This window comes from Myotis daubentonii, chromosome 6, assembly GCF_963259705.1.
Source record: "Myotis daubentonii chromosome 6, mMyoDau2.1, whole genome shotgun sequence".
NCBI classification, from domain to species: domain Eukaryota; kingdom Metazoa; phylum Chordata; class Mammalia; order Chiroptera; family Vespertilionidae; genus Myotis; species Myotis daubentonii.
In genome coordinates this window covers 66,683,076-66,698,131 of record NC_081845.1, presented here as the reverse complement: position 1 = coordinate 66,698,131, position 15,056 = coordinate 66,683,076, and the positions used below count along the sequence as shown (strand labels likewise).

Sequence of the window (15,056 nt, the reverse complement as noted above, 5' to 3'; positions counted from 1 at the left end):
GAAAATAATTAAACTTTAGTTTTAATCCAACAATAATATTTGCATATATGTTACAGTAGATGATAAAAAAAAGTCATATTGCCTTGCCCGGCTGGTGTGGCCCAGTGGTTGAGCATCTACCCATGAACCAGGAGGTCACGTTTGAATTCCCGCTCAAGGCACATGCCCAGGTTGCAGGCTCAATCCTCAATAGGGGGTGTACAGGAGGCAGCCGATCAATGATTCTCTCTCATCACTGATATTTCTCTCTCTCTATCTCTCTCTCTCTAAATAAAAAATAAGTTTTTTGCCGAGACCGGTTTGGCTCAGTGGATAGAGCGTCGGCCTGCGGACTGAAAGGTCCCGGGTTCGATTCCGGTCAAGGGCATGTACCTGGGTTGCGGGCATATCCCCAGTGGGAGATGTGCAGGAGGCAGCTGATCGATGTTTCTCTCTCATCGATGTTTCTAACTCTCTATCTCTCTCCCTTCCTCTCTGTAAAAAATCAATAGAATATATTTAAAAAAATAATAAGTTTTTATTTAGACTTTCAATGATAGTTTTTTTATAAGCTTTCATTTTAAAATGTCAGCTTATAGCACCATAAAAGCACATTTTAGTGATCTCTTCTGAGTAAATTATTTTTAATATATATATATTTTTTATTGATTTCAGAGAGGAAGGGAAAAAGAGAAACATCAGTGAGGAGACAGAATCATTGTTCAGTTGCCAGCTGCACGCCCCCTACTGGGGATCGAGCCCACAAACCCGGGCATGTGCCCTTGACCAGAATCTAACCCGGGACCTTTTGGTCCACAGGCCAATACTACAATGAGCCAAACCAGCTAGGACCCAAGTAAATTATTTTTATTTTACATTTGAATAAATCAGGAATTACTTTTTAAATCTTAAATTATTCAGTGTTCTTTGTTTATTTCTTTTGTTACTCAAGAATCTGTCTTTTAACATATTGATGCATTCAAAAATAGTCACTGTTATTGAAAATAATTCTTGGGTTTGAGACTAATTAGCCTATTTTTATAATTGCCTATTTGGGAATGCAAAAGAATTATAAGAAAGTATAATAATTTGTACCTTATTTAAATTCAGCTGTGAGAAAATGCTGGATATTGTGCCATTCCCTATCAGCAACTACTCCAGAGGGTTTGAATAATTCCATTAGTTCAGTTCAAACTTTTTTAACTTAATGAGAAGCAGGTATCAGTAGTCTGTTTAGGGTATTTGATGCAAAAATCCCAATGTGTACACAGAAACACAACCAATAGGAATGTGTGTTTGTTCTTTTTTGCTCATGTGTTTTTCCTAAAGATAACAATGGAAGTGTGGAAGCCTTTTGATTACTATCCTCTGAAATTTTCTTTTTCCTTACTATTATTTCCTATACTTTGAATCCTTCTATTTCCCTTAGGAAAATCCTATAAGAGACTACTACTTAAAATACAAACTTTTTAAAATGAAAGGATTGTTTGTAGAATAGATGATTTTAGGCTATCACTTATCCTCAATTAATGGAAAAATTATGGTGCATATATTTTTTAACTTGGTTCTTTGGAACTCGGACATATTTTCTTAGGAGAATTATATAATAAATTTTGGTTAATTTCATGACCAGACCACAAAATTATTAAACCACAATATTAATGAAGGACAGTACCACATACCTGAAAAGTAGTGTTATAAAAAGTAATGGCGTGACACTTAGAAGCCATGTATAATGATATTTCTATAAGAAAATTTGTTAATAGTTTTGATGTAGAATTTATGGAGGCTTTAGCTTGTAGTGCTGAAGAGTACATGTTTGGAGCCATTTCTTTTACTAGCTTTGAGACTATATATACAAAGCGAATTCTATTCTAAAGGGGTAGGGAAAATTAAAGGGAACCAGATATGGTGCATGAGTCTGACAGGAAAGATGAGGACATCCAAAAGATAGAGGTGTAAAGCAGCTCTAGGAGTAAGATTTCTTAATGGTATAATTCCCTTGGGCTTTTTATGAGTACCTAATATGTCAGGTGATTGAGAAAAAAATAGGGTCTCTGTCTTTAAAGAGCTTTGACTTCTCCCCTTCCCTTAATAAGGAGTCAGTTCAGTATAGGGATGAATGAGAGAAGCTTACCCACAAGACAGGGCTTCTTGTGTTTTTAATGTAGAGAGTCATATACGAGATGGGCCTATATGTGCATATATAAGGAAGATGTCTATGAGCATTTAATTTTCAAATAGATTTATATTTGTAAATGAAAAAACACATGAACCACATTTTAACTTAAAAAGTATTCCTCTAAAAGAAAGTGATGTAAAAGAAATCAAGCATATCTTTTCAAAGGCAAAAATTTATTTCAAATGCATTAGACAGTATTAGCACTTTATTCCTAATTTATTACTCTAACTTCAATGTGATCATTTATTTATAAGGCTTTTAAGTTTCTTTCAGGTAGGTATTGCTTTTTTTTTTTTTTTTTTTGTCCTATATGTTACTTTGGGCTTCTAGATGCAATGTAGAAAATTTCATAATTAAAAGAGCCCTTATATTTAATTTCAACTTTATTCCAAATTATATGCTTAATATATTTTATCAAAAAATAAAATTCTAAAGCAAACCCAGACTTTAATTTTAATAAGTATATAATAGTAATAAAATAAAATTATTACTACCTTATTCATCTATTTACTCAAGTATATTTGTTGAATGAATGAATGAATAAAACAGCATAATGCAGTTTTTGTTGTTACTTAAAGAGTATATAGGCATCAATACATAGCTTATAGCAGTTTTCTAAGGATTTTTAAAATCAAGACTCATCTTCAATAAATATTTATTTGGTAACACTTTGTATTATTCTTAAACTTTTCATTACTATTTATATTTTCTTTTCTATTTATTTTGACTTAGTTTATTAGTTTATTCTTGAATGCTTCTTCTAGGGGAATCTCTAAAAAACTATCAACTATTCAAAATAAACTACTGCATATTCTTAGCTATTAATATTAGCCTTGTTTATTTTTATTATACCAAAATTAAATTATAGGCAATAGATAATACATCCTTAAAACACTTTTGACTAAACATCATCATATTCACCAGTTTTAATAAGTGGACTTAAAGTAGTTCTTGATTAAAGGATTTATTTTATTTCCTTCTACTACTTAGCATTTTTCTTGAGTTTTCAAATAAATATATTTAAAAGTCTTAAACTCCACCATATTTTGAAAAATGTATCTAAACTCTGCTTTGCCTTTTAAAATATGCCTTGAATTCCTTTCTGCTTTTGCCTTTTTATTTTCTCCTAGATAAATGATGTACATTTTTTTCACGGCATACAGTTAAATATTGGTTTGGTGCCAGGAGCTCTTACTGAAAATGGGAGTCACAAGTTCTGGAATCTAGGCTTTGACAAGTGTTTTCTGGGCTCCAGTATCTACACTTGTAAAAGCAAAGGTTTGAGTTAGCTGATCTCTAAGATCACCGCCATTTCTAAAATTCTGAGTCTAAGAAATTAAAACATGAAAATATTGATTATGAAATGTTGAGTGGTGCATACATTTAAATAGAAAAGAATAAAATAATATAAACTGGAATGTACATCATTTGTAATTCTAAAAAACTAATTAACTAACTCAAAGATTCTGCTTCAGAATTCTAATCTAACTGCATTATCAGACCAATGCTAAGTCTATTAATAACAACTTTGGAAATTCTAATAAATTTTGTTGTAAAAGGAGTATAGTAACTAGTGCTGTGTGCAATCCTTATAACTAGCCAAGGCCAACATGCAGGTCCTTTATGAGCGCCTTCTCAGAAGAAAACAGCCACGAACCCAGAAAGACACCTGTCTAGGTATGTTTATAAATAGGTTAAGTAAATAATCCCTCTTAATTAGTATTAAATTTTGCTTTAAATTAGTGTCAAATTTTATAAATATGTATTTATTTATATAGTATGTTTCTACCATCATTATTTAAGAACTTTTAGAATTTGATTTGTAGATAAGCTTTGGTTAATTTCTTAATTTGTAATATTGAAGTTTTTATTTAAAACTAGAACTGGTAAATGCAAAGATTTCTTTGGCTCTTGCCATATACTTTTAGAATTCCCACAAACAGCACTTTTTGGAAACCATATTTATTGCCAGAATTTGTTGGTTTAATTATATTGCCTTCAATTTATCTTTGGGTACGACTGATGAGAATGAAATGTGGTTTAAAAACTGAAGTTAACTTCATGCATTACAGAAATAAAGAAGAGAAACATCTTCATTATCTGGTTTTGCTTTTTGCATCAATTTGCATTTATTTTTTTATTCTAAATTTAAAAAGCTAAGTAGTATCAGTCAGGACTATCTAGATATGTTACATGTTGTAAAGGAAATATTTTAATCTCCTTATGTTATTGATGTATTTTTCTATATATTTTAGATGTTGGTTATTGACTAGAATTTAATTTACTATCTTTTTTACAAGTATATTGAAAGTTTTTACATTGAGTTGGATAGACCATTACAATTACATTTTTAAAAAGTTATGAAAAGCTACAGAAATAAAAAATAAAATAAAATTACAGTGTTTCCTAGTTTTTAGGATTATGAACAAAAGGAAATTAAGGAGCCAAAATCTTTCTTAACATTTCTCAGATGAAAACTAGCTCAGAAATACTTAAGTTGGGTTAGTTTTCACTAAAACTTAAGAGAGAAAATGATTTTCTTATCAGGAAGAAGAAAAACAAAGGTTGAAGATTTATTATGATCACTACTTTGGAATACAATTTTATATTCTCACTAGAGGCCCGGTGCACAAATTCATGCACCAGTGGGGTCCCTCAGCTTGGCCTGCGGGATTGGGCTGAAACCAGCTCTCTGACATCCCTCAAGGGGTCCTGGATTGCAAGAGAGCACAGGCCAGGCTGAGGAACCCCACCGGTGCACGATTGGGACAGGGAAGAGACATGGGAGGTTGGCCAGCCAGGGAGGGACTGCAGGAGGGCTCCAGGGCATGTCCAGCCCATCTTGCTCAGTCCTGATCAGCCGAACCCCAGCGGCATGCTAACCTACCACCCAGAGCATCTGCCCCCTGGTGGTCAGTGCACGTCATAGCGAGTGATTGAGCGGCCTTAGCATATCATTAGCATATTACGCTTTGATTGGTTGAAATGGGTTAGTGTTCTTTCTAGCAGTAAAAATATACTTCTTCCCAAACAAGTTTAATAAAAATCTTAAAAAAAGAATAAGTAAACTAGAAAATATATATATAATTCTCATTTAAACTATTGTAAGCCTATCAATTTACATTTTAAATAATTTTACAGAATGCTACTTATGTAATAAGGCCTATATAAAGAAGGGTGCAGTTTTTAGTTGGGTGGGAAAAGATTTAAAACTAAAGTGTAATGAATTAAATTATGATTTTTATTAATACTTTTATTAATACTTCTATTAAGATATCTTTGATTCATAAATGCTAGCATTATATTGGCATTTTCTGTGCTATGTTAAAGTATCTGTTGAATAACAGAGTAGATGAATGAATGGATGGATTTGGAAAATTAGATTTTACCCTTTGACCTAATAATCCCACTGTTGTTAACCTATATAACAGAAATAAGAGTACTAGTATGTAAAGATATATGTACAAGCATGTTTATTGCTATAGTCTTAGTGTTAAAACACTGAAAGTAAAGATAAATGTTCATCATCTGGCAGAGTGGAATATAGAATAAATTATGAGGTACTCACACCAAGGAATATTATACATCCATTTTAGAAAATGCTTTAGGGCTCCAGATTTTCATGGAGTAGTGCTGAGGAAAAAAGGCAAATTGCAGAAAGTGTGTAAAATATCCCATTTTGTAAAACAGCAACTCCAAAACTCATATATGTATATGTATGTATGTATGAAAAATATGGAAGAGTATGTTCAAGGCTCAAACCTAGAATTAGCAGGAGGAGCTAAAATAAATTATCTTATGTAAGATAATGATCACATTTGTAGAATCCTATAAAATTGTATATACTAGTGTGTGTGTGTATGTGTGTGTATATATATATATATATAATGTTAAGAAGAAAAATTAATTAAAGTAGAATTTTAAACTCAGGTAACACTCCTAAATGATTTTTAAATCATTTGAATTCAAAGATTTTGAGGTTAAGTTTTACTTTTAAACATTCTTTAAGATGTTGGTTACATTGAAGTAGCATGTAACTACTAAAACTAACTTTTTCTATCACAGGAAAAGATCATGAGTAATGTGAAAATAGATCTTGGCATATGAAAGTTATGATTTTAATACAGGGTCTGCTGCTGGTTTCTTTTTAATTTTGGAAAACTTAATAGTAGATTTATTTGACAATGAAATGATTTGTGAAATCATATCAGATATCTTTAGTTATCAGTGGGTTGACCAAATTTGTGATCTATTTCTTGGTATATTTTAATCACTAAATATAATTTTATTTGTATATTTTGTCAATTACAAAATATGTGTTCTAGTAGTTTCAGTTACCAGTAGAGTATCTGTTGTTCACATCATAGTTTGGTTGTATTTACTATATAATTGTACCTGCTTATTTTATCAAATTAAATGTTTATCATTCTTTTTATCAAGTAGTGAACGTTCAGTATGTCTTATGAGATAGTAAGTTGATGAGTGAATTCAGGATTTCAAAGAAAGTATTCTTGCCTTTGAGAAGGATCAATTAAACTCTCTTTAAGCAACAAGATTATGAAATTTTGTGTGATCACAAATATGCTATTATAGTTCTTTTAGGATAATTCATTTTGGTTTGATTTCTGAATAAAAATGAAGTGTATCTAAATATAGAATGTCAGACCTAGGGAAATTTTTATCTGGAAAAATAAAAAATATATAATAAATCTATTTTGTTAGTTTCTATATGCCCTTGTAAATATTACCATTTTAATTGCAAATTAATGTGTACATCCTTTTTATAGATGGTTATAGCACACATTAAATAAATTAGGATTGTATGGAAAAACTTTGTCTCACTGTTAGACTTATAGAAAAGTGAATATTAAACCAAATTAGAAACTTTTTATTGAAGAGGATTTTGTCATTCATTTTCATTAAATAGCCTATACTCTGGGTATGTTTTAAATATTTGGGGGTTATAAAAATTAATTTTACTTGGAATTTTTAGGAATAGCTTTTGTAAAAAGCAAGGCATGTACACATAAAAGACAGACTACTAATCTTTAGTGGAATTTACAATATGTGAAATACAATAAAACCTAATTACATGTTTTGTCTTTTTTGTGATGCAACAGTGCATCTTACTTTAGGTATGTAGGCAGTATTTCCTTGACTGTGTTAGCCTCTTATGGGAACTGAAGTACTCCATTTAATAGTCAGAGCATAGAATTTAATGATTATCACATTACCTACATGATTAATGTATTTATGAATATACATTATGTTGACATTTAATTCATTAAAATAGTCAAAACATTTCTTAACCTAGTTTTTAAAAGGTAATTTAATTTATATAATTTCAAAAATAGTTTTCAGATATAACATTGAAATACTTTCTCTAATTGTTCTTTAATCCTTTCAGAGGATATGGATGTGGAAGCTCGACTTACTGAACTATGTGAAGAAGTTAAGGTACTTGGATGTTTAAAATTCATATGATCAAGTTATTTCAGTGGAGTGTGTTTTCTATTATAAAAATTGTGTCTAAGAAAACTTAGTAATTAATTATCTTTCCTAAAATGCAAAGATAAAATTGTTGATCATGGCAGAAGCACAGTCAAAAGACATTTGACTTGAGCATGAAGGTAAAATTATCTTTACAATGTGTGTTATTCTGCATATAAGTGAAATAGCAAAGACAACTGATCAAAAGTGTGCTTTTTCTTCAATTAGTTTACTCAAAGAATTTCTGGGAAAATTTTTATTTATTTATTTATTTTGGTTTTTTATTTTTTTTAATATATTTCTTTATTGGTTTCAGAGAGGAAGGGAGAAGAAGAGAGAGAGATAGAAACATCAATGATAAGAGAGAATCATTTATCGGCTGCCTCCTGCACGCCCCCTACTGGGGATTGAGCCCGCAACCCAGGCATGTGCCCTTGGCCGGAATCGAACCCGGGACCCTTCAGTCCGAAGGCTGACGCTTTATTCACTGAGCCAAGCCGGCTAGGGCTGGGCAGATTTTTAAAGCATCACTTAAACTTGCATATTTTTATAAAATGATACTATTCAGAAATGAAAATTTGTTTTATTTCGACAGGTCAAAGTTTTGCACAACTTTAAAAATGGTACTTTCAACAAATGTTTCATTATGTGGGAAAATGCTCATATTGTGATATTCAGTGAAAATGGCATAAAAACATCTTTGTAATCAAACGAACTCATTGCATGCTATTAAGTAATATATAGTCCATGTAAGATAAGATAATGAATGCTGTTATAAAAATACGATACAAATGTAAGATCTTATCCCTACATTAATAAATATAAAAGACCTTCTCATACTTAATTCTAATTTTCTTTTTAACATAAAAGTATTCTGTTATTTACATTTTAAGACTTGTTGTAAAGATTTATATAAACCAGAAGAAGTATAACTTACTTATACTTTAAGGGATGCTTTCCCAATAATGAACATACTAAAGTCCTCTCTCAGAACTGTGGTGCCATGATCCCTGAGAAATAAAATTAATAATTACAAGGTATGTAGATAACCCTCCTTTCAGAAAAGGGGAAAAAAGGGGGTGTAGGGCAAAAAGGGGGGTGGAGGGCAAGTGGGGGTAGGGGGCGGGCGCCATGTACTTTATTCAGCCTATGGTAAGGCCAGAAGAATTATTCTGCTTGTTTGTAGATTATATTAAGTACAGTATTGCTTGCCTTACACAGTGCTATTACTGTCAACTGCTTACCTAAGTCTTCTTTTTCTAAACTTTGTTTAAACTGTTGTTGGAACAGTGCTACAAGTTTCAGCTTTCTTTATAGTATATTCTCATCTTTTGTGTGTTCTTAAGAGAGACGTCAAAAATTTGTCAGCTTCTCCCTGGCCAGGTGTTTCAATTTGTTGGAACAAACAGGTTGCAAGTTTGATTTCCAGTCAGGACAGGTTGCAGGTTCAATCCCCAGTTGGGTATGGAAGGCTACTGATTGATGTTTCTTTCTCACATCAGTCTTTCTCTCTCTCTCTCTCTCTCTCTCTCTCTCTCTCTCTCTCTCTCTCTCTCTCTCTCTCTCTCTCTCTCTCAAATCAATAAACATTTATAAATCATTCCCTGGGGGGAAAAACATATCTGAATGTTTATTATATGTTGCTGAATCAATATTTACCATGTGTTCACTCTGTTAGCTCTCATTTCAGAATTCTGGAATCAGTCAACATTTTCTGAGTTTATCCATAAATTCTGGGAGCTTTTTCCTTATCTGAAACCTGCAATTCTTTATTCATTCAGTAAATATTTATTGACTGACTACTATGTAAAAACCAAAGTCACAAAAGAGAATAAAAGACTATCTTTTTCCTTATTACTAATTTTGCTGAATTTTTGTTTTATGTGTTCTCTGAATTAAGGTAGATAAGTGGAAGCTTGGTTTGGGTGGGTGAGGAAAAGTCTGCTGAATTCATGCAAACTTTTACTTAAAAACGAAAAGTAAAAAAAAAATACTGAAATTAAGAGTATGCTGTGTGGTAAGCAACATTTGCAAGGTTTGGGAGGTTTATTTGTCTTTTGGTTTTCTTTTAGAAAGGGAGAGTGGAGATACAATTAGTATAATTTGGCACAAATTGAACTTGAGCAACTTTATTTTTGTGTCCAAGTACAGTCATCCACTAGGTATAGGTCAACAGAGATGTGATTCAGAGATATAAATTTAGCTGTCCGTAGTATATAGATGGTACCATGAAAGTGACTTTCAACTTCAAATTCGATATACTACTTCTGCCTTCTTTATGATAGGGAAATTTAATCAGCATCTATCTATATATTTAGAGTAGATGTCCTAGTATTACTAGTAATTGAAGACAAAATTTTTGCAGCAAGGAATTATCTTCCCGAAAACTGGCTACTGCCTTGGAAATAAAGAAAAACCTGTCCTCATAATAAAAATGCTTGTCCAAAAGAAAAGCAGTCATTCTTGGTTTATAGTTTTTTTTTTAATTCTTTATTCAGAAATCCTTATTTTATCATTCAAGAAAACCAAATGCTTTTTACAAGATTCTGTATAATATAGTTTCATAGTATAGCCTAGAACTCTTAACTTTTATCATCAGTTCAGGTGAATATTTAAATACATTGGTAAATGGAATAACTTAATATCACTATTAGAACACTCATAATAGCATAATTGTTTACCTACCTTTCTTTCCTCACTAGACTAAGCTTCTCATATTAACCTTTGTATCTGTAGAATGTTAAGCCCTAACATTTAAAATGTGCTCAATAAACAGTAGATGAATAATATAAAGAGAAAGAACTAAGTGTTTGACAACTCTGTAAAAGAATTATCATAAGCAAAATGGAATGTAGGAAACATAGGTGTGGTGCAAAAGCAGTACTTTAGATAGTCCCTTAGTTCTTTATGAGAAGTTACAGATCTTTTTAAGTTTTTTACATTCACTGGTTGGAGAAAAAAATCTATTTTAAGATTTCATTATCTTTCAAAAGTTTTATAACTTTCAGTATGATTTATACATTGTATTTAAAATTCCAAGTTTTTAGTATTTGAAGTTTATCATGCTGTATAGAATCCTGATTTATAATTTTGTACTGTATTTGACATTATTGCAGTTATAAGATACCTCAGATATTAAAATATTTGTTAAGTTGTTGAAAATTGCTATAGTAATTATCAAATAGAAAAAAGCCATAGGTCAGTTTTCTTTCTACACACACACACATTTCTTTTTAAAACTAAAAATGTGCCTTTGTATTAATATTCTCAATAATGTATTATTTTTAGATGTGTTATAGTAAGTCCAAGAGCAGTTAAGGTGGGTTTTTTTTTTCTTGTCATTTCAGAAAATAGAAAACCCTGATGAACTGGCAGAACATATAAATATGAATTTTGCACAGCTTTGCTCACTTCTAATGGCCTTATGGGGACAATTTCTGGAAGTTGTAACACTACATGAAGAACTAAGGCTATTATTAGCACAAGAGAACCATACTTTGAGGGTAAGTTAAGGAAAAGTGGTATTAGAGCATTTTAATAAGTATTAACATTTATCTTCAGGAATTTCTTATGAGTGAAAAGCCTGATTTTTACCTCATATGTTGATAAATCAGAAAAAAGACATTTATTTTGTTATTGTCTTATTTCTAAAGGTAATAATAGAACAATACAGTTGAGCACATGACCTAACTTAGTTACAACGCCTATTAATAAGAAAAATCACCTAGATGTAAATAAAATAGAAAGATGTATGATACAAATTGACCTGGGAACCCAAGAACAGGAATTCATAGTGTCCTTTGAGACATAGGACATGAGGACAAAAAGAAAGTCTTAAACTCATTTTTTCCTAGTAAAGGGTCTTGTAAATTAAGACAAATATATTCAACAGGGTTTTTATTGATTTATTTATTTTTGGTAAAATTTTTAAATGACATAACTTTTTTATTTGAAGGAAATTATTGTGTTAAAACTGATACAGTTTTTTATTTCTTTTTTGGGGGATTGTTTCAAGTTTAATCCCCAATAAGGATTATACAGGAGGCAGCCAATCACTGATTCTCATTATTGATGTTTCTATCTCTCTCCTCCCTTCCTCAATTAAAAAATATACCTTAAAAAAAGACACCAATTTCTTTTTAAAAAATGTGAACTATAAAACTGAAAAATATAATAACTGAAATAAAAGCTTACTGGATGGGCTCAATAGCACAGTAGAAATGACAGAGGATAGAATCAGAAAGTTGAATTCTGACCAACAGATTTTACTTAATCTGAACAGCAGAGAGAAAACAGACTGAGGGAAGAAAAAACAGAGCCTCATGGACTTGTGAGACAAATACTACTGTATCCTCAGAAGAAGAGAAAGAATGAGGAGCTGAAAAAATATTCAAAGAATTAATGACTGAAAACTTCCCCAATTTGGTAAAAGACATACATGGTGGGGCAAAAGTAGGTTTACAGTTATTCATATAGAAAATAATACAATAATCCTATGTAATAAAAGAGAAACATGGTAATTAGCGTACGACTGCTACCCTTCCCATTGGCTAATCAGGGCGATATGCAAATTAACTGCCAGCCAAGATGGCGGCCGGCAGCCAGGCAGCTTAAAGCGAACATGAGGCTTGTTTGCTTCAGTGACAGAGGACTCCAACGTTCCCCGCCTGCCGCAGCCAGCCTCTGAGATGCAACTCTAAGCAACTGTGTTACAAATATAGAAGCTAAACAAAACCCCAGAAAACTGCTTTAGTCTGCCGGGCTTCAGCCAGCAGGAACGCAACATTATTTCAAATACAGAAGGTAAACAAAGGCCAGAAACCTGCTTTCAGCAGCAGAGGCCTAAGAGCTGGAGCCAAGCCTCAAAGCTAAAGCTGGCCCAGAATAAAAAAAAAAAGAAAAAAAGGAGCGGTTGGGAGCTTCAGTCACCCGCCAGCCTGAAAACAGCCCTCAGCCCCTCACCCAGACTGGCCAGGCACCCCAGTGGGGACCCCCACCCTGATCCAGGACACCCTTCAGGGCAAACGAGCCAGCCCCAGCCGTGCACCAGGCCTCTATCCTATATAGTAAAAGGGTAATATGCCTCCCAGCACCAGGATCAGCAGAGCCGAGAGGCCTCCCAGCACCGGGATCAAGTGTGACAGGGGGCAGCGCCCAAACCCCCTGATCGGCCCTGCTCTGTGTGTGACGGGGTAGAGCCATAACCTCCCCATCGGCCCTGCCCTGAGTGTGAGAGTGGCGGCGCCCCAACCCCCTGATCGGCCCTGCTCTGTGGGTGATAGAGGGCGGCGCCCCAACCCCCACCCCACGGGCCCTGCTCTGTGTGTGATGGGGTAGAGCCATAACCTCCCCATTGGCCCTGCCCTGAGTGTGACAGTGGCGGCGCCCCAACCCCCTGATTGGCCCTGCTCTGTGGGCGATAGAAAGCGGTGCCCTAACCCCCGATCCCCCCTGCTCTGTGTGTGACGGGGCATTGCCCCAACTCCCCTATCGGCCCTACTCTGTGAGTGACGGGGGAGCTCCTCAACCCCCTGATGGGCCCTGCTCTGTGCATGACAGGAGGGAGCTCCTCAACCCCCTGATGGGCCCTGCTCTGTGCATGACAGGAGGGAGCTCCCCAACCCCCTGATGGGCCCTGCTCTGTGTGTGACAGGGTACGGAGCCCTAACCCCCCTGATGGGCCCTGCTCTGTGCGTGACAGGGAGCAGCGCCCCAACCCCCTGATTGGCCCTGCTCTGTGTGTGACAGGGGGTGGCGCTGCAACCTCCCCATCGACCCTGCCTTGAGTGTGACAGGGGGCGGTGCCCCAACCCCCCAATCGGCCCTATCCTGAGCGTGACTGAGGGTGGCATCGCAACCTCCCAATCCGCCCTGCTCTGTGCATGATGGGGGTGGCGCCCCAACTCCCCAATCGGCCCTGCTCTGAGCCCGACCAGGGGCTGCACCTAGGGATTGGGCCTGCCCTCTGCCACCTGGGAGCAGGCCTAAGCCAGCAGGGCGTTATCTCCCGAGGCGTCCCAGACTGCGAGAGGGCACAGGCCGGGCTGAGGGACCCCCCCTCCCCCCCAGTGCCCAAATTTTTCTGCACCGGGCCTCTAGTTCTATATAATAAAAGCCTAATATGCTAAGTGTCCAGTCAGCTGTTCAGCCAATCAAAGCATAATATGCTAATGATATTCTAAGGCCGCTCAACTGCTTGCTATGACGTGCACTGACTGCTAGGGGGCAGATTCTCCGACTGGTATGTTAGCTTGCTGCTGGGGTTCAGCCGATCAGGACTAAGGAAGAAGGGCCAGACATGCCCTGGAGTCCTCCCGCGGTCCCTCCCCAGCTGGCCGGCCAATCTCCCGCATTCCTTTCTGGCCCAAATCGTGCACCGGTGGGGTCCCTCAGCCTGACCTGCGCTATCTTGCAACCCGGGACCCCTTGGGGGATGTCAGAGAGCTGGTCAGCCCGATCCCGCAGGCCAGGCTAAGGGATCCCCATGAATTCGTGTACTGGGCCTCTAGTAAATAATAATGCAAGATAAACTTTGTTTTCCATATTCATAACGGTAAACCTATTTTGCCCAATCCTGTATACATATTCACATGTACATGACATTTGAGTGATGAATGGTGGCTGCTCAAATAAATGAAGAGAGGATAAATAACCACTTTGTTGGAATAACAAAGTTTGATCTCTCACACCATCACACTACAATTAAAAATTAATTCTGGTCAATTTAACATGGTAAAGAAAAATACCCAATAAAACTATAAAAATGAAAAATTCCAGCCCTAGCTGTTTTGGCTCAGGAAATAGAGCATAGGCCTGCAGACTGAAGGGTCCCAGCTTCAATTCCAGTCATGGATACATGCCCAGGTTTCGGGCTCAATCCCCAATAGGGGGCGTACAGGAGACAGCCAATCAAATGATTCTCTCTCATCATTGATGTTTCTTTCTCTCTCTCCTTTCCCTTTCTCTCTGAAATCAATAAAAACATATTTTTAAAAAATCCAGGCAAATGTTTAATATAATCTTGGGTTGAAGAGCTTTTACAACTTGAAACCAGTTCAAAAAAAACACTCAAGTTTTGTTTCATTCTCCATCTAACAATGGCAAGAATACAGTATTTCTTGAGATTGTATTTTAACTCTGAATCCTTTTAGTATTTTTCCTCAGATAACTCAATGAAAATAATTATCACCTATATCATATAAGTAGGGTCTTCATAGTTAAGTCTTCAAGTGAAATCTAGTGGCACTTTGTATTTTTTCTTATAGGGCATCAACTCTTGCAAATACCTGTTGAAAAAAATCTATTGAAATTATGTAGGCAGGAAACCAGTTTAATTCATGATTTGTATTTTTAAATTATTGCTTTACATAGTATTATACTATCTCTAGTAGTTGTCTACTATTTG

At 35.1% G+C, this 15,056-nt stretch overlaps 1 protein-coding gene across 17 annotated transcripts in view; it reads left to right on the top strand.

Moving 5' to 3' along the window:
- The window catches only part of FAM135A (family with sequence similarity 135 member A), a 93,299-nt gene that overhangs the window by 43,445 nt on the left and 34,798 nt on the right, over nt 1-15,056 (top strand). For 12 of the 17 annotated variants that reach the window (XM_059701260.1, XM_059701262.1, XM_059701259.1 and 9 more), the window contains 3 exons: nt 3,761-3,838; nt 7,569-7,618; nt 10,999-11,154. In XM_059701260.1, the coding sequence (XP_059557243.1) occupies nt 3,761-3,838; nt 7,569-7,618; nt 10,999-11,154 (284 nt within the window). The remainder of the gene's footprint in view (nt 1-3,760; nt 3,839-7,568; nt 7,619-10,998; nt 11,155-15,056) is intronic. The other 5 variants (XM_059701256.1, XM_059701258.1, XM_059701266.1 and 2 more) reach the window with 1 other exon arrangement.